The 19,835-nt window shown below is 41.0% G+C and overlaps 1 protein-coding gene across 6 annotated transcripts in view; it reads right to left on the bottom strand.

Annotated features, from left to right (window-relative positions):
- Window positions 1-1,368: 1,368 nt before the first annotated feature.
- IL1R2 (interleukin 1 receptor type 2) overlaps window positions 1,369-19,835 on the bottom strand; it is a 48,720-nt gene continuing 30,253 nt past the window's right edge. For all 6 annotated transcript variants that reach the window (XM_037528926.2, XM_037528928.2, XM_037528929.2 and 3 more), the window contains 8 exons: window positions 18,907-19,028; window positions 17,824-18,085; window positions 12,259-12,439; window positions 9,599-9,773; window positions 7,348-7,410; window positions 5,090-5,225; window positions 3,526-3,668; window positions 1,369-1,667 (listed from right to left, as the gene is read on the bottom strand). In XM_037528926.2, the coding sequence (XP_037384823.1) occupies window positions 1,486-1,667; window positions 3,526-3,668; window positions 5,090-5,225; window positions 7,348-7,410; window positions 9,599-9,773; window positions 12,259-12,439; window positions 17,824-18,085; window positions 18,907-19,012 (1,248 nt within the window). In that variant the 5' untranslated portion in view covers window positions 19,013-19,028 and the 3' untranslated portion in view covers window positions 1,369-1,485. The remainder of the gene's footprint in view (window positions 1,668-3,525; window positions 3,669-5,089; window positions 5,226-7,347; window positions 7,411-9,598; window positions 9,774-12,258; window positions 12,440-17,823; window positions 18,086-18,906; window positions 19,029-19,835) is intronic.

Below are 19,835 nucleotides of genomic sequence, written 5' to 3'. Positions count from 1 at the left end.
TATGAGTGAAATCACCTGGTATTTGTCATCCTCCTTGTGACTTATTTCACTTACCATAGTCCTCCCCGGTTCCATCCATGTCACAAATGACAAGACTGCATCCTTTTTTTATAGATCATTAGGATTTCATTTTGAATATATACCACATCTTCCTTATCCACTCACAAGCCGTTGCGCACTTAAGTTGTTCCCCTATCTTGGCCGTTGTAAATAGTACTGCAATTAGCATGGGGGTGCCTGTATCCCTTCAAATTAGTGGTTTTATATTGCAAGAATACACATAGGAGAGGGATTATTGAATTATATAGTAGATCTATTTTTAATGTTTTAAGAAACCGCCACAAGGAAATGGACCTTCTACGTTCTCAGCAACAGTGTAAGAAGACTCCTTTTTCTCTACACTCTTGTCAACACTTGTTTCTGGTCTTTTTGACATGGGCCATTCTCACAGATAGAAGGGGGTATCTCATTGTGTAGCCAACTATAGTGGGCTAGGGGGTGAGGGGAAATAGAGCAGGTTTTGTAGCTGGTACAGGTGGAGACTTATGTGTTGGGAACAAGTTTCCCTGCTTTTCCTGGGGTTGGGAGGAAGGGCCTCCACCTGCCACTCTGGGCAGTGAAAATTCACAGGATTCCAAGTTTGACCACAGCCTCCAGCTTTTGGAGAGGGTGCATAGACTTCCCTGTCTCTGTCTCTGTGATAGTTCTGAGATGTATGCCTCCCAAATCCAGACCCTCCTCTGCCTGTTCCCTGTTCTGGCATAGTTGCTCAGAGGCAATGAAGGCTGCTGCCATGCACTTGGCACTGCCATGTTTGGGGATCCACCCTCCCTCTTCTGACTCCACCAAGACACTGCCTCTTTGGCTGACACCTTCAATAATTCAGGTGTTTGGGCAATCAGGCATCTTCTACTGTTAAGATGATATGAGAAGTATGAGAATTTAAGCCATTTTCTGGATGATCTTAGGGAGACACTTTCATGACATGGCCTACTCCACCATGTTTTCCCCCATCTACCGATTTAAATTGCTATGTTTTGAGATCATCTGTTTTAAAAAATTCACCAATTCTTGCTGATTATTCTTCTTTACCATTTTTAAGTCATTCTTTCCAGTCTCAAAAAGAAACCCCATCTTCTCAACAGACAAACTATGTCTTAACTATTGTATCTAAAATAGTTATGGTGTATAGGCAAAAGAGACTTCTAATACGTGTTGGTTAAATGAGTGAATGAATGAATTCTAAAACTCATTTAGATATTTTCAACTCTTATTCAAATGTCAGGGTGATTCATTCATTAAGTAGGTTGCAAAGCAGAGTGCTATTTGCCTACACACATGAACATTTGCTGCTCTCATTTGATTTCAGAAAAATTGTATTATTTCAAACCTTTATTACAAAATCCACTATAAATACAGCAGGTTTGTTAAACAACTAAGGGAAAGAGTACAGCTGTTTTAATAAGGATATGATTTGTATTTGAATTATTTCATTTCCTTTTTATTTCTTGAATGAGATCGAAAATCTTGACCGACAGTCTTCAACATCGCCAAAGCACATGATTTCCTATTCTTGCGTTTATATCGTCTGTGTATCCATATTCCTCCTAAAACCAACAAGATCAAGGACAGGGGGGCGAGTGCAATCTTCCAGGAGAATGTGGCAGCTGCAGGAAGAATAGAATCACATCAGGGTTGGACATTCTCTCACTGCCAAATAGGATAGATACATGTAGTTTACAGGGAAAAAAAGGAACTGAAATTTGTGTTTCCTAATAAATGATCATTAAATTCCAGAAAATATGCCTCTCACATTCATATCAATGATGACTATGGCAAGCAAAGTGGAGCAAAAATCCATCAGAAAACACAGAGTGGGAGACAAGTTGAGGGTCTAACTTTGCTTCACCTGCTAGACAGGTGAAGCTATCATCTGTCATGTCTCATTAGCCAACTGTGACATGATGACAGTACAGTTTTCCCTTTTCCAATGAGCATGAGTGTTATGAGGATTAAATAAAGTAATAAAGGAAAAGAAAACAGACTTTGAATGTCAATCTTTGGTGTCAGGATTATTGCTTGGATCCGGCTATTTTATATTCTACTTCATGGAATCCCTGTTATGGTTATGAAAACAGAAGAAACTATGAGTAAGAAGTGAAAGAGTAAATACAAGAATGTGAATGCTATGAGACACATTGGTAATGAGACTAGAATTTTTATGTTGTTAGTTGTCATGGTCTATCAAGGCATCCAGGAATCAGCACAATCTCCAACTATTTCTCCTGATGACTCTTACATCTTAAAATCCCACAAAGCTAGGAAATGAGTAAAAACTTTAATTTTCTGTGTCTTAGTCTCAGTGAAATACTTTTAGCAATTTTCTCTGCTAAAATTGCTCCATCACGGCCATCCCAGCAAAGGATATGCCCCCACAGGACTCATGCTAGAGAAATTCTTCAAGGTTTCCAGTAGCAGAACCATACAAACTAGCTTTCTTTGGGTCACTCATCTGAACCCCAGAAGTGGATACTGCTTTCTGTGGAGCCCTTCAATCCAAGTGTGTACCACCACCAAGTCTCTTACAGAAGCTATCTGAAACACCAGCCTTTGCACAGATGTCTTAGAAACTGGTTCTCCAACTTTAATATCAAAGGAATTTACTAAGCTGCAGTCTTTGTCCTCACCCTAAGAGAATTTGGGTAAACCAGGAGTAAGCCTAGGAACCTCTGTCTTCAATAAGTGATTCCAGTGACTGCACAGACTACAGTTGGAGGAAATTGATGTTGGGTTGTCATTCTCTTCCTCGAGAGTTGACCAAATCCTCAGCTTTACAGTTAAAAGTTGTCTGGTGCTGGCTCCCCAGCAAATACAAAGTGGAGCACTTTGTATTGTGCAGACAGCACAGATGCCTGATGAGAGTCCACATGGGGATTGCTTTGGCTTATCTGTTGTTCCATTGAGCTGTCAATAGACTACATTGATTGCTTCTCTCTTTCTTGCTCGGCATGGGTTTTTCTTTTCTTCTTTTTTAAAAGTCCTTAGATGAGCCCTAGGTTGATTTGGCTGTAGTCTTCACTTAATCTCCTGTTGACTAATGACTAACCCAGAAGGTGCCCTGAAGCCTGAATACCTCCCTGTCCTCAGCTTTCAGGGGGTGAACTTACTCAACTTTGCCATAAAGCAAACCTTATCCTCCTCTCGAGGCCATAGGGAACAATCTCTCCCACTAACCCAGCAGTACCACATGAGGACACAGGATTTTTTAAAGTTTATCACAGGACCATTTTATCTTTTTTCCCAAAATCAGCTTGCTATTTAAACCTTAACCTGACTATAATTCCCCAAAGTCAGCTACCACATCACCAAAAAGCAATCATAAAAACCATGAGATTTGTTCTCAGTGTTTCACTCACAGGAAATGCAAAGGACTTCTTAATTAATCATCTGAAGAGTGAGTAACCCTGTCTCACATCCAGAAAAGTCAATATTTGTTTTCCTCTTTAATGTCCCCCAAATACATACCTTCTTTGACTGTGGTTCGTAGCGTCTGAAAGCTCAGTGTATTAAAGACAACACACTTAAAATCCATGTTCAAATCCTCTTTTATGACTGGATCAAAAATCAGTGGCACTTCAATATAGTTCTCATTATTTTCTGTGTATTCCCTGAGTGAGAAAATGTATCCATAAACATGATGTATGGAATACAAGCTTATCTTTAAAATGCAGACATCCAAACATTCTCAGTCAGAAGGATACATTATGCTTAAGTTGATTTCAAAATTCATAAAAGCATGAGCACTTGCCATTATGTTTTTTTTTAACTTATTTTGGAGAATTTCTAACACTGTTCCTAACATGGAGTAACATTGAAGTGTTGGTCGCTGTAATAGGACACTTGAGACAAGGAGAATTTATAGAAGCCAGTTGAATTTGGGTAATGAAAAAAATATAATTTAAGACCCTTGATGAGTCGTGGGAATAGAAATATCTAGTGATGGGAAATTTGACTGTATTTCCAATAAATCATTTGCATACTTATAGAGTAGGGAGTTTCCAGGACTTAAGCACTCAACACTGTCTCCTTCCATCTTCACCGTTGACTTTCACTCTGGGAACTCAAGTACAGGAAGGAAAGCTGCCCGCAGGCAAAGGGACTGGCTCTAGTCTGCAGAACCATCTTTTGTTCTATGATAGAAACCTGAAGACACTCACTACTATCTACCCATGTGAATAAGACATCGTTGATATAAATCCACTAGGGTGATTTCTGAGTCATCTATGGGAGAAAAAAAAAGGTTCCTTTTAGTAAAGAATTGCTTAAGAAGCTGAAACAGCCTTTTGCAACAAGGATTTGCAAGCAAACAATTACACTAACCTCACATTTTTACTCACTAAACTGCATGCAGACTTTTTTAACGGATCTTTCAAAAAGGACCAAAATTTAACAAAAAAAAAGTTCATGCTAATTCAGAGTATTGAAACAGTAGTTTCTAAAATGTTTTCTAATTTGGAACATCAAATGACAGTGCATTTACTATCCTCATGTACAAACAGTGCCCATTTACAAGGTCTGATTGCTCTACTTTCAGGGTGAGGAAATATTTTCCAGAGTTGAACTCTCATTGGAACAGAAGCCTTTCTTTTAACCCTTCATGAGAGAACGTGGCAGTCACAGTTCCCCAAGAAACAGAGGAGGCTGAAGATACTGTGGCTAAGTTTCAGAGTCTCTTTAAAGTTCTGTGAAAATGTTTGATACTCACGACTGCAGAGAGGGGAGTGGATTGCAAAATTCACAAAATAAATGTTTAAAATGCAACATCAATACCAATGAGTTAATTGCAACCCACCTCTCATGTAGATTTGTAGAAAGTCTGAATCTTAACAATTGACAAATCTCAGCAAAGCTCAACTTTTAAATAAAAATCCAACAGTTTACAATTCAGAAGTTAGTTGCCTCGTGGTATGTGAGTCATATTGATAAACTAAATATGACATTGTCTCCAAAAGGAAGGGTGAAGACTATCGGGGCCTCACAAGAGCCTGCAGGATATGCTTCTAAGTTGCCAAGATTTTCACCCACTTACTGGCGTGGCCCCTCTGTCACGCGGCCTCCCTGGTAGGTGCTCTCTATGTTGGTGTTGTTGGCGAGCCACCACAGCATGGTGGTCGATTGTGTGCCGGTTCCCAGAAACACTTTACACGGGATAGTCAGTTTTGACCCTGTGTACAGCAAGACAAGGAGCATCAATCATCAGAAACCAGCTGGGGAACATTGGTTACCCCGACTCTTCAGGTCACAGCTAATCTGAGCAGTGGACCCTTCCCTGTCCCCAGCCAATTCTTTTCTTTAAGGAAACTCAGTTTCCTCAAACCATTCCATGCAAATGGAGCATCAGAATTTACCAAGCATTTCCAGTTCCTTCAACTGTTCTTCTTGGCAGATGAAAACCCAGAGCCAATGGCTTCCCCAAGACTACTCAGGCATTCTGAATTCAAGGGCTCTATTCTTCCGTAATTTATTCTAGTTACCTCAAAAAATCCAGAGAAAGGTATGGATTCTTTCTTTTGGCCCACTGCTGTTCTCAGTTTTCCCCTGAACCTCTCCATTCCCAGATCAACTTCATTAAGATTAATGCCCTTAAAACCCACTGTGTTTATATGAATGGTTGCCCTCTACAGTTAAGCCATGTGATGGTATTGGGCCCCCTGCTCAATCATTATAGGTTATAGTTTTTAAGTTACCTCAGGAAGGGGCAGGGGGACACATCCCTCCCCCTTGTTTCTTCTTGATGGGGGATATGCCTCCCTGAAGCACGTTATTTACTGTACCAAGTCCTATTTCAGACTCAGAATGTCAGCACCCCTTCCTCCTTCACCACCTCATATAAATTTGAAGATGTCTCAGCCAAAAGCAACTCATTAAACCCAGCTTCATGTGACTGCCAGCGCTGCATTCTATTCAAAGCTACCAAGTGGGAAACTCAGCTTCACCCAGGTGGGGACCACCAAGAAGCCAGGGTGCTGGGATTCCAGTTAGCACTAACTAGTATTCCCACTTCCCCAGGTTCCCAAGTGGTTGGCCCCAGAGCCAAGGCTGCCACTGGGAGCTACAACTCACATGGTAGACTGCAATCCCAAAAGTCCTCCTTTTCGATGGTCACCAATTAAATATATGCATGCATGCACACATACGTCCTTACCTCTCTATTACATACATATATAGGATTCTGCAGCCAGGGTTTAATAAATGAGCATAAACCTACAAAACCGGGCCTCCCCAGTGGCGCAGCGGTTGAGCGCTGGGTTGCAAAGCTGCCCTCAGCCTCTGCAGCGCCGGTTCGATCCCCGGCCATGGGTGAGGGTCCCACATGGCGCACAGACCTCTCCTGCCACCCACTGCTCCCCTCAGCAGTGTATTTTGTCAGTCTGCCTGTTCTGTTCCCTGCTCTGGCTCTGGTGAATTCTCTCACCCTCCCGCGCTTCTGACTGTACCCAATGCTTGTATAAATAAATAAATAAATCTTTAAAAAAAAAAACCTACAAAACCATGATACAAAAACAAACTCAAAACAGGAGTAGAGACTTCACAGACATACTGGCATAAGTCTAAACCCCAGTCTGACCGAGTATGGCTTTTTGCCTTCCCTGAGCTAACATGACCTTCTGGGCAGCTTTTCCTGCTGGACAATGGGGGAACTAAAACCTTCATATAGGGGTCAATGTCAAGACACATTCCTCTGGACACAGGAAGTTCAGTAAGGAAGCTCATGTGGCCAGCAGCCCGTGTTACAACAGGTGAAAAATGAAAGTCACCAGTCGTCTTCATCACACCATGCACTAGCTGACCAGCTATTCTGGCCACAAAGACACTGTCTCTGAGCAGCCAGCAGTGGCAGGGGCAGTCTCATTTTACAAAGAGAGCCTTCAGGAAAAGCTGAGCACCAGCCACACTTTGTAAAGTGAATTATTTTAAATACACCACAGATACTGGCTCTGTAAGAAAATCATGCCATTAATCCCTTCATATAACTGCTGCCAAAATGTTCATATATTCACATTAATATAACTTCAGTTATAAAATAACTGCTGCCAAAATGTTCATATATTCACATTAAACTTTTGTAGGTAGGGTTTTCATGGAGCTTGGTATACCTGCTTTCAAGCAATGTCATTTCTAACAATTTTTCAAAGGGAAATAGTCCCTCGGGTTTGCTGTTCCTGTCTCTCACACTGGAGTTCTGGGGTCTCAACCCAGGCACACTGCACACCATGAGACATGGGGTCCTGGAACCCCAGGTTCTGAATACAGACACCCCTGTGGGTCACGCAGTCCTAGGCTTACCCAGTGAAGCCAATATGGTCTGGTGGGGGGAGATAATCACAGGAATTTTCTCTTCTTGTCTTTCTGGGAAAGAGAGGAGGAAAAGAACTTTGATTAGGAAAGTCTTCACTTCACGCTTAGGTTCAAATTCCATTGTTTAACTAATTAACTAAGTGGTCTTTCACAGTGTAAGATATTCAGTCATTGTCTGGCAAAGGAAACAGTCTTCACAAAATTGAGAATCTTTGGCCAAGACTTTTCCCAGAAGAGAGGTTACTGGCAGAGGACTTAAACACACATTGCAAGGCCAGATGGGCTTTGTACTGTGCTAAAAGTTAACCGTTTCCTCCCCTGGCTTCTAAGTGAATTCTTAATAGGAACATTCACAATGCCCACAGGATAGGTTCTAACCTGTTAAAAGAGACACAACAGGCCCAAAATGAAGTCCCTTGTGCTAAGCTTCATGTCAGCCACCTGAGGCTTAATACCTAATATGACTGCTGTTTCAGCCTCTTCCAAAAATGCAAACTTTAACCAGGCAAGCTGGAGTTCCCTGGTCACACCAACGAGATGTCTGCCAGATAGCCTGTCCACCCCCTATTGCAGGGACAATCCTCTCTTACTATTTCTTCCACCCCCTTTCTTCCTATAAAAATCATCCATTATTATGGCTTTTGGGAGCTCCTTTCTACCGTGGCTAGGCTATTGCTCAATTCATGAATCATTAAAGTCAATTAGATCTTTAAATTCACTTAGTTAAATTTTGCTTTTTAACAACTCTAAGGTCTATGTACCCTAAAATGTCTCTCTCTGCTCCACCACCACCTATCTCCCCAAGTGCGTGCCACAGAACAGAGTTACTTCAAAAAACAAAATAAAAACAAAAACTGCACAGGGACTTAGAGCCTTCTGTAATGCCCATCCCAAGCTCAGTAAGGAACAGAGTAACACAGCATTGGCTACAAGGTGTTGTTAACTAAGGAGATAAACTCTTTGGGAGACAGGTCTATCTCCCAGGAATCAGTACCAAGCTCCTGGAGAGGCAGTTATCCATTGCAGCTTAAAGAAACTGGGCACAAGATTAAAGCAAAAAGGGGGCCTGAGGTAGGGGTGGGTGAGGGCTATGCATGAGCACAGCCTCTGGCTCTATCCTCACTTCCATGAAAAAGCATGTTGAAACCCTCAAATTAGTAGACATCAGACAACATCTCAGGAGAGCTTAAGGAACAGGTGTCTTCCTGACCGTGACTAGGAATCTCTCCCTTCCCTCATGTCACAGGGCTGAAACAGAGGCAGGGGCAGTGGAAGGGGGAGAAAGAAGCAACAAAGACTAAATACATCAGTGGTTCTTGCATCTGAGGGTGCACCAGCCTCATCTGCGGGCCTCGTTAAACACAGACTGCTTCCCCCTTTTCCAATTCAGCAGTTCTCGGGTGGCACCTGAGATTTTGCCTGTTTAACGAGTATCCAGGTGATGTTACTGCTGCTGGCCCAGGACCAGGCACTCTTTGGGCTCTGCTGATAGAGTGTGATCACAACACAAGCTAATACGTAGGTTGGCTGCCCCCTAGTGTTCCTGTGCAGTATTATAGGCTCTTTCAAAGATAAAAGTCATGTCCCAGTTGAGAGTTGATGTAAATGAATCCTCACAAGACTACAAAAGAAATACGACCTAAAGATTTAAGTTCATGGGAAACATGATTTTCCCTATAGTAAAACTTAATCTCTGGGTTCTCTGTGAAAAAAAAGATGTTTCCCCTCATAAACCAATTATTTAATCTTTATATATTCCAAGTTTCTGTAAAATGCCCTGAAGAGTCCAGTTGTATCCTAGAATAATACATAAATGGCAACCATGTTCTGATGGCTGGCCCTGTAGGGTTAAGACACAACCTGTGAAGCAATCCACAGCCACTGCAGCACGAGTTCGATTCCCGGCCAGCCAGGGAGCAACCCACATGGCGAAGAAGACCTCTCCTCACCTTCCAAAGGGGGGGTTTCAAAAGGACCGCCTCCCCATGTTTGCCCCCACTAGTGTTTTAGCCTTAGACTTAGCACTCTCTCAACTACCTTTCCCCATAACACCCTGCTTTGTAGGGCCTTTCAAAGTGTCACATGCACACATCTTAGTAGCCTGATCTTTAGGTATTTGACACATCTGTTTTTACTGTCATAGCAAAGACATTCAAAAAATTCTAGTGAACACTCACATGCTCTTTGCACACTAGTTTTAGAACCAGCATGGAGAGGTACCTTGATGACTAGTACTTACTGTTGACGCGTAGTTCAATATTCCGAGTGACGTTGTATTGCTTGCCTTCATAGGCAAATTTCATGACACAGGTGTAATAGCCAGCATCCTCCACAGATACATTGGATATGATTAAGCGAGTGTTTCCTCTCATACTAACAAACTTCTCGCTATCTTGATCCAAAGGGACAGAATCCTTAAGGGGAAATTTTTTTTTAAGTCACATGATGTGTATGTCAAAAGCTATAAATATCATCATTATTATCAATCAATATTGAATTAGCAACCAAAGAATTGCCTTGGTATTTACTTTGCAAATGTTGTACTTTGGACACATTTCAACTGTGTTTTCAGGAGAGGGAATTTGTTATAAAATTGCTGGATTTGTTTAGCCATAATGTTTGAACACATTTGTTAAAGCACAATGGGGAAAAAAAGAAACTCATCTTTGACAAAGAATATCATTTAAAATACAAACTTATTTACAACCTAGCAGCTACTCATAGCCTTAGAAATCACCCTGGGAAGAGCACTGTTAGGTAGTTCTGGTGATATGGAAAACAATATTCAGAAGAGGAGTATTAGAAGTCAGCAGAAATAGAGAAAAATGTGTAATAAAAAGCTAAATGTGAGAATGAAGCCACGCTTTTCGTATGGACAAAAGCACTGTGGGCTCAGCATTATAGCGCCTTCTAAAGCAAGGCTTCCAATAAAATAGAAAAAACTGAATGAAAGTGAAGAAAACATCATAATGAGCACAAAATGTTCTCAGGGCCATCTCTTTCAAAACCACGATGATCAAAATCTTGTAATAGTCAAACATAACCTTGAGTCATTTCAGAATCTTATTCTGAATGAGAACACAGACATAACTGAAATAGTTACGTGGTTCACATTATTTTATAATATATTTAATGAAAAAGAGAAATTCCATTGTTCCTAAGATGAGTGCTCAAAAATGAGAAAAACCAAACGGCCTGTTGTTCCAATGCCCTTGACCCCCCAGCACCCACGGCCTGCCCGGAGGAGGTGAGACCTGGCACCTGGGTTAGAGTTTTGGCTTTGCTATTTACCAGCTCTGTGCTGTTGGACAAGTTCCTTATATTTCTGGAGCTCTGCTTCCTATTCTATAAAATGGAGATACTAAAAGTCCCTACTTCACGAGGTTGCATGAGACCCAGCTTAGAAGAGAGTTTGCCACTGTACCTGCTCAGCAATGATTAGCATTATCATTAAGAGAACCAATTACTATTAAGCACCTGTGGGATATCCTCATTCCTCCTCATTCACTGAGCACCATTTAGAGGTCAGGCACTGCACAAGGTGTTTTGTACACAATCCTCCACTTCATCTTCAAAACAACCCCACTCAATGGACATGACTAACCGCACTTTGCAGAGGAAGCAGATTCAAGCTGTGACATAAGTTGGCCAAGCTGAACAACAGGTAAATGAAGAAACAGCATTTCAAAGCCAGGCTGGTTGATTCCACAGCCTATGCTTTCATCTATATGTAAAACTTCTCAGCGTCACTTTCTGTTCTCTATTAACTAAAAAGTCATGTCCCAGAGAACCAAGAGAACTTGGTTCTGTAACTTGACTGGTTAATTCATAGGAGTTGGTTCTCTCACCCTGCTTGCTGAAAATCATTTTAAAGTTTCCAATGTTAAATCGGATAAGTTACCTACATCGTGTAGTTAATCACACCAGTAAACTGACCTATTTTTGACTACAGGATTCATTTCTGTCATGCTTAAAAAAATAACTCCACTTTTCAGTATTAACCTTTGGTCTATCAGGGGACAGCAAACTTTTTTTCATAAAGGGTCAGACTATCAATAACTCAGGCCTATTGACTACATCACCTCCGTCCAACTCCTCAACTCTGCCATTGCATATGAAAACTGACACTAATGAGCAAGGCCATTAAACAGCCTGTTCCAGTAAAATTTTATTTATGGACACTGAAATTTGAATTTTTTTTAATTTAATTTTATTTTTTTTTTTTTTGTGGGACCCTCACCGGTGGCCGGGGAACGAACCGGCACTGCAGAGGCTACGGGCAGCCTTGCAGCCCAGCACTCAGCTGCTGCACCACCAGGGGAGGCCATGAAATTTGAATTTTGTAGCATTTTTATCATGTCATGAAATACTGCAAAAACTATCCTTTGATAGCAAGCAGACCAAAAAAAGCTTATTAGTCCTGGCTTGCATTTTGCCCACACTTGGTGACGCGATGCTATAGTATTTATTCAAGTAGATGAGGGAATATATCATGCTGATATTTACCTTTTAACCCAAGGGTTAATTACCATGTGCTTTTCAAAAGCTCTGTTAATATGGGTATAAAGTTGTAAAATAAACTGACAGTTATTTCTACCTTTTTACAGACAAATGGGAAAGTAAAAGGTTTTTCTTCTTCAGCTGTTCTGTTTCATTTCTGTCTTCTCAAACCATTATTCTAAGGACTCTTACCAAGTCCATAAGTATTAAAAGGAATGTATTAATCATGACCCTTTTTTAATTAACTAGGTTTTTTGTTTTTTTTTTTGTTTTTTTTTTTGTTTTTTTTTCAAAAAACTGAGATATGAAGTAAATACAACACCTTCAGGATGGGTGTATTTATCTTTCCAATGACTAGTAAAATGCATTTTAATTAAATGGCAATTTTTGAAGATGTACCTTGTACCACTGAAGTTTTGTGTCAGTTTTATCATGGGTAAATTCACTCAACTCAGGGCAAACTAATGACCCTGAGGATGCTAAGATTAGGATTTGCGGGTATGACATGAAAGGCAGGGAAGCTTCTGTCTTCTCAAACACCTTCAGCTCAATGGACATTTCATCACAGTAGGAAGCATTTCTGATTTAAAAGGGAAAAAAAGAACAATCAATAGCAAGGCAAAAATAAAAGGAGAATTCAATGAAATGAAGAATAATATCCCAAACCCATGAAATTCTGCATTCCACATTTTCTTGATTAGTATTGCAACACTTTTGTTCAGGATCTTTTGAGTTCTTGTCAGAGTGGGGGGGAGAGGAAGGAGAGAAAAAAGCACCACCTCACAATTATGTATAGAAATAGTGATGGATTCTGTGTTTTCCCCAAAAGATCTTCTACAAGTCTGCTTTTGACACCATCAAGGGCCATCAAACGTCCCAGTTTCTTGGGGGTTGGGGGGGTGGATCTTTGAGCACAGCCTCAATGTGCTCCTATTTCCTAGCATAGGAACCACAGCCAAACTGAGAGATGACTTCCTAAGAGCCACTGTTTCTATAAAAGAATATTCCCTTTACTTTTCTTGGGAATCACTTATCAACTGAAGTCTAATTTCAGAAAGCTGCTGAGAACTTAGTATAAGATCTAAAAAAGATTTTTGCATTACCACACAGGAGAAATGATCGTGGTAAGTTTGTTTGGTTTTCAATTTGAGGGGGCTGGCCTAACTATAATCTTAATATCATAATTCTGTCAAGACCCTGGACCTTGGGAAAGGGCAGAGACAAAACATTACCAGAAATACGCAGGAAATGGAAAGGACAGAGGATAGCAATTAAGACTATTTTAAGCAGAAAAACATAAAAATATGATTATCTCAGCTAAGTTTCTGGCTACATAAGAAGTATGGTACAGCAACAGAGACAATGAGAATGTGTGTTATTGGAAGTGCAGGGTTGGGAGGGAACTGCCCAACAAAAATGCAAAACAAATCTTCATCCAAGGAGGAACAAAATGCGATAAATACATATGAAAGTATTAAGTGATAAAAGCTTACTACCTAAAAATATAATGAATTAATTCAAACATATAGACAATATCTACATTATATTCATAACTGGTTTTAAAAAGGGAAAAAGAAATGAATAAACATTTTATGCACAAAGAAATGCAAAAATTTAACTAACAATTTAAAAAAAGAATAATCTCTGTAAGTCAGAGAGATGCAAGTGAGGACAAATTAAGTAACAGTGCATCCCTGAAAATAGTCACCCCAGCAGATTTGTAGTGAAAAACTTCATGCCAGGCCTTGTGCTGGGTACTCCACATACATTGATTCTCCTACAATATGAGCTGGAAATTATTAGTATGTCATTTGTAGATGAAGAAAATTAGGTATATATAAATCAAGCAATTTCCTAAGTCTTCATAGTCACTAAAGTCAAATCAAGGTTAAAAGCCCAATAAGGCTCTGGGAAGACCCACAAATTAGGGCAATATCTCAGAAACCAAGGTTACTAGACATATCGAGAGTTGCAAATTTGTTCAGATTACTGATCTGGCAATTTCCCTTCAGCAAGACACTCCATGAGACTAGGTCAAAAGTAAGAGGCAGTGGGAAGTGGTAATTCGACCACCACTCATCTGTCCCAAGTAGCGTGGCATCCCCACAGAACAGGGGTGGCAGCCATCCGTGCTGGTCAGTTGCCCAGTTTCCTCTATTCTAAGCACACAGTAGGGTTACATGTGCTGACCCTACTGTGGGTAGGAGCAGTCATAGGACTTTTTCTAGTCAGTTATAGCTGCATCCTTTCTACACCCAAGTTTTAATGGCTTTGAGAGACCCTCCAAAGCATGTTTCCTTTTGGTACATCAACCAATAACACCTGAGACTTACTTTTGCAGTGCTTGGTGTCTTGGATCTCGTTGGTCTGGGATGGGGGTGGAGTCATAAAACCTATGTTTGTGGAGTTCATTCAGGATGTCCTTTCCCCCCCAACATTATCACTGCAAAAGTAAGCATTGCCGGGCCTCCCCGGTGGCGCAGCAGTTGAGCGCTGGGTTGAGAAGCTGTCCGCAGCCTCTGCAGCACTGGTTCGATCCCCGGCTGCTCCCTGGCCACCAGAGGAGGGTCCCACATGGTGCGCAGACCTCTCCTGCCGCCCGCTGCTCCCCTCAGCAGTGTACTTTGGTCCTTCTGCCTGTTCTGCTCCCTGCTCTGGCTCTGGTGAATTCTCTCACCCTCCCGTGCTTCTGACTGTACCCAGTGCTTGTATAAATAAATAAATAAATCTTTTAAAAAAGCAAAAAAAAAAGTAAGCATTGCCTTTGGGATACATTTCTGTGTATACTGACCTCCCACTTGGGGTACTACCTACATCTCCTATGCTGTGATTTCACAGAACCTCAGCAAATCTCTTTATAGGGGAGGAAGCTGAGGCCATAAATGTGGAGTAATAAGATTAAGGTCCAACAAGATAGGAAATGACAATGCTAAGAGGCACATCCATGTCATTCTGACCCCAAATTCCTTTTTCCACCACACTGCTAGGTCTCCTAGTAGTGAGCAGGGAGAGAAGAAGCTGCAGAGGAGACTGAGGAAGGAAGGAAGCAGGATGAAGAGCCAGAAGGAGACCTGGAGGAGGCACATGGGGCCAAGAGACACGTGAAAAAAAACTACGCTTGCCTTTTGGTCGTGGACTGGGTGACACAGATGTGGGTGAAAGACTGGTGGGGAGGTGACAATGGCAGTTTTCATCTTGATTTTGATTTTCCTCCTTTCCTTACAGACTTGTCTGGTTGTTTCTGGTCCTTTTCTATGGGTCCCCACTGGAAGGTGCTTTAGACTTGTGGCAGGCTTTGGGGCCTTGCTCTGGGCCAATCCTGCTTGGACGGACTTTCACCCACAAGGGGACGGGTAACTTTGGGTACCTGATTTAGAAACTATATTCTTTGCCTTTCCTGTATTGTTTCCTAATTGTATTAAATTTCCTTCCCATTAAAGTCTCGTATGTTTTATGTTGATGTGGCGGATGGCAGAACCTATTTAGAGCAGGCAGGTTTGTGGGGTCTGGGGGTATCCCTCTCCCTGTCCTGTAACAGTAGCGCTCCTTAGGAAAAAAAAAGAATTTTTACACTAAAAGAGAAAAAAACCAAAGTGCTTGTTAAAGATGATTAGATAAAAAGGATGTGGTTTTATACACAATATATATTGTGTATATAACCACAATATATAAAAAATATATAAATATTATATATTAAAAAAGCTATTCAGCTATTTTTAAAAAGATGAAATCCTGCCATTTGCAGCAATATCATTGGACCTGGTGGGTGTCAAGCTTAGTGAAATAAGGCAGATGGAGAAAGACAAGCACTATATGATTTCGTTCATATAACAATAAAGAAAGAAAACAAAGGTATGAACTAACTATTTCAAAAACAAACTTTTAGACTATAAGGCTAAATTATTGTTTACCAGAAGGCAAAAAATAAACTAAATAAATAAAATTGGACATTTACTATATCTCACCTGCAAAATTTAACTTGAAATGACTCAAAGACTTAACTCTAAGAGGAAAAACTACAATTTTTGGAAGAGAACACAGGGGTGAAGCTTCAAAACATCAGATGTGAGAGTGATTTCTTGGACATGACATCAAAAGCACAGGCAACCAAAATAAAAACAGGTAAGTTGAACTTCACAGAAATTTTAAACTTTTGAACATTAAAGGTAGTATCAACAACTATCCATTTTCCCATGGAATGGGAGAAAACATTTTAAGCTATGTATCTAAAAAGGGGTTGATATCCAGAATATAGAAAGAATTCCTACTACTCAAAAACAAATAATTAAATTTTTTAAATGGGCAAAAGACTTGAATAAAAAATTTTCCAAGGAAGATACACAAATAGCCAATAAAGCACATGGAAGGATTTTCAACATCATTAACCATTAGGGAAATGTAAGTCAAAACCACAATGACATACTACTCAGTACCCACCAAGATGACTATTATAATTTTTTTTTTTAAAGAAAGAAATTAACAGGTGTTGGTGGGGATGTAAATGGAACTCTGTACACTGTAGGTGGAGAAGAAAATGGCACATCCACTGTGCAAAGTAGTATGACAGTTCCTCAAAAAGTTAATCATAATTGCCATATGATCCAACAATTTCAATTCAAGGTATATATCCCCAAAAGAAATGAAAGCAAGGAGAGAAAACAAATATTTGAACAACCATGTTGACAGCAGCATTATTCATAATAGCCAAAAGACAGAAGCAACCTTAGTGTCCATCAGTGAATGAATGATTAAACAAAAGGTGACATGGAATATTATTCAGTCTTAAAAAGGAAGGAAATTCTGACACATGCAACAACATGGATGCACCATGAAAGCATTCAGTTAGGTGAAATAAATCAGTCACAAAAAGAAAAATATTATATAATTCTATGCATATGAGATACTTAAAGCAGTCAAATTCATAGAGATATAAATAGAACGCTGGTTGGGGGCTGGGATGGAATTATCGTTTAATGAACACAAAGTTTCAGCTTGGGTTGATAAAAAGAGTTCTGAAGATGAATGGTGGTGAATTGTACTGAACTGTACATTTAAAAATATTTAAAATGCCTGAGACTATAGGAACAAAACAGAAGTCACCAGAAGAGAAGGAGGAAAGTAAATCAGATAAAAAGGATAGATTGTATGGTGGTTGATGAAAATTAAACCTTTGGTGGAGGTCTTCTTGTAGTATATACAGATATTGAATTATAATGCTAAACACCTAAAATATATAATTTTTAAGCTAATGTTACTTTAATAGAAAAATGTTAAAGGGCTAAAATGGTAAATCTAATATTAAAGGGCTAAAATGGTAAATGTAGTATTAGCACAATTAAAGGGGTAAAGCAACAGGACAGGAAAAATATAAGTAGGATTAGACCCTGTGTCAGGTGCTATGGGTTCCAGCTACAGCTTCACCTCTCCTCCCCCTCAACCTGGGAGAACATTAAAGTGAGTTTGAGTCCCTCATGGGTGCAGCAAGACATTGGATCGACTCATTCATCAGGTCTAAAATCTAATCAGTATTCTTGATCTATTTCTTGTGTCCCTGCCATATGGCTTTGGTAGTGAACTAAGCATCAAGTCCCTATCCTCCTGGAGTTTATGGTCTAATGGTGCAAACAAACAATAAATCCGTAACATGTGCATGTCAGATAAAGAAAATTAAAAGCAAGGTGAGGAAAGAGCCTGATAGAAGCGCTGTTTTAAATCAAGTGGTTCAAGAAGTGCTCTTCAAAGAGGTGACGCTGGAGCAAAATCTTCAACACAGGGAGTAAAGGAAGCCATGAGATCACCTGGGAGGAGGGTCTGGGTGGGAGGTACCTCAGGCACAGCTTGGGTCATATCAGGTAGATTCTCACCAGTGCACTGAATTTTGAGAGCCAGGTCATGGCTGAAGAACCACACGAAAGTCCATTCTGCCAAGCACTCCACTCCTCCCCACCTCCCCCAGAGGCTTACCTGACAGTGCAGATGTAGGTACCAGAGTCCCCCTGCAAGACTGGCAACATCCAGAGAGCACCGTCCTGCACCCGCACTCGCGTCTGTTCCTCTGGCACCAACCCAGTAGAATCATTTTTACGCCATGTCAAGTTGATGTGGGCGCTGGATGAGGCCCACGACCAACTTCGCACCTGGGGACACCTCAGGATCACAGGTTCCCCTTCCACTTTGAAGTAACTTTTGAAATGCTTGCCACGAAATTGGCAATTTCCTGCAGTCACTGTTGGGCAGAGAGACCACCATCAGCCTTTAGGTCTAAAATCTGCCTAAGGTCTCCTTGGTGGCACAAGGGGTTAAGTGTCAGCACTATAAAGCAATCCGCAGCTACTGCAGCACTATTTCGATCCCCAGCCAGGGAGGTAACCCACATGGCACAGCAGACCTCTCCTGTCTCACCAGGGGCTCCCCTCAGCAGTGTATTTCAGTCAATCCACCTTTTCTGCATCCCCACTCTGTCTGGTGAATCCTCTCACACACACCCCCACCCCCACCTATGGCCTGCACCCCAGCTCTTGTATGCAAATAAATAAATCTTTAAAAAAAAAAAAAAAAACCCTGCCCAAGACCTCCCAGTGCCAGGTGCCTCTAAAAAGAGTCTTGCACCTTGGGGGCCCTCTAACTCCTCCTGTTACAAGTTCCTAACTCACAAATAACTTCAGTGCCATTATCAAACCCAACTTGTATGCTATGGAAAAAGTCAAATCAGGTTCACGTGGTGATGAAAAAAAATTTAAATTTTGACCTTGTTGACATTTTGTCATTATAAGTAGATCCTGAGTTCAGATAGAAAAAGTTTATTTCTCACAGGATTCATGATTAAAATCCAATGGCACTTCCTATTAAAGGAAAAGCACCACTGGGCTCACACCTTTGTGAGGAATGATGGGTGTGTAGCAAGGTGGGCCAGAGGAAGCATTGTTGCCTCTCTAGGCGTGAATATGCACATCCTACTTTTTGAAAACAAAACCTCACTAGATAAACAACTGCTTCCCCAGAAAGGCTGCAGGCAGGCCCTTCCCAGTTGAAAATTTCACTTCTTACCTCTGGGTTCTACAGGCTGAAGAACAAAGGCAGAAACACCCATTACCAGGGTGAACAAGACAAACATTGTTTCTGACAACTTCCAGAGGACACAGGAAGTAGACATTTCAAGTCCCCGTGGCCTAGAGGAAAAGACAGAGGGGTCACCAGAAGCCACTGACCCCAAAGAAGAGCCCCTTGAAGATGGTCCCAAGGGGTTAGTGCTGGAGACTTTACGTGATGGTGGAAATCTTTTTGCCTAGTTTTTTTTTTAAGAAAACTCAATTTTTTTTATTTCCTCCTCAAACCCTAGAGCATTTACAATCCCTCTAGGAAGTGGGATTCCATTTTCTAAAGTTTTCCAACCACCAGGGGCACTTGCTCAGTTTGCCAACCCTGCCTTGCCAGGTAAGAATCATCTGGGCTTACCAAGAGATATTCACAGTGATATCTGTTCTAGGAACAGGGGGATAATTTTTTTTTTTTTGGTGTGGTTTGTTTTTTTTTTTTTTTTTTTACACTTTAAACGCACAGTTTTATTTAGGAAAAGGAGGAATAAAAAAAGAGGCACCCCTATAGACACAAGTAGGCAGAGAGCTAACAGGGGAATTGTTGGGGGGAAGGATGTCCCAAAGAAACTCCACAAATAGGCTTTATGGACCCCACCCCCACACTAGACCAAAGAGAACCAAGACACCAAGGGCTACAAATCCCATAATGTCATCGCCACTGAAGGGAGGATTGCTGGGACCTGAGGGTGGAGTTCAGCAGCCAGGTCTGGTGTATAAACAAACATGGGCTTGGGGTACTAGGTTGTTCACCAGCTCTCAGAGTGCTATTGGGGTTCCAGCTCAGCGGAACTGGTAGGACCAATTCACCAATTTATCTCCCTCTCTTTCTCCCTGAGTTATTCATTTCTCCATTTCCCCTTCTTTTGTAAATAAACCCTT

This window comes from Talpa occidentalis, unplaced genomic scaffold (genome assembly GCF_014898055.3).
Source record: "Talpa occidentalis isolate TD23 unplaced genomic scaffold, MPIMG_talOcc4v2.1 talOcc4.5, whole genome shotgun sequence".
In the NCBI taxonomy this organism is placed as follows: Eukaryota; Metazoa; Chordata; class Mammalia; order Eulipotyphla; family Talpidae; genus Talpa; species Talpa occidentalis.
The sequence above is the reverse complement of the archived record's forward strand: the minus strand, read 5'-3'. Positions and strand labels throughout refer to the sequence as shown.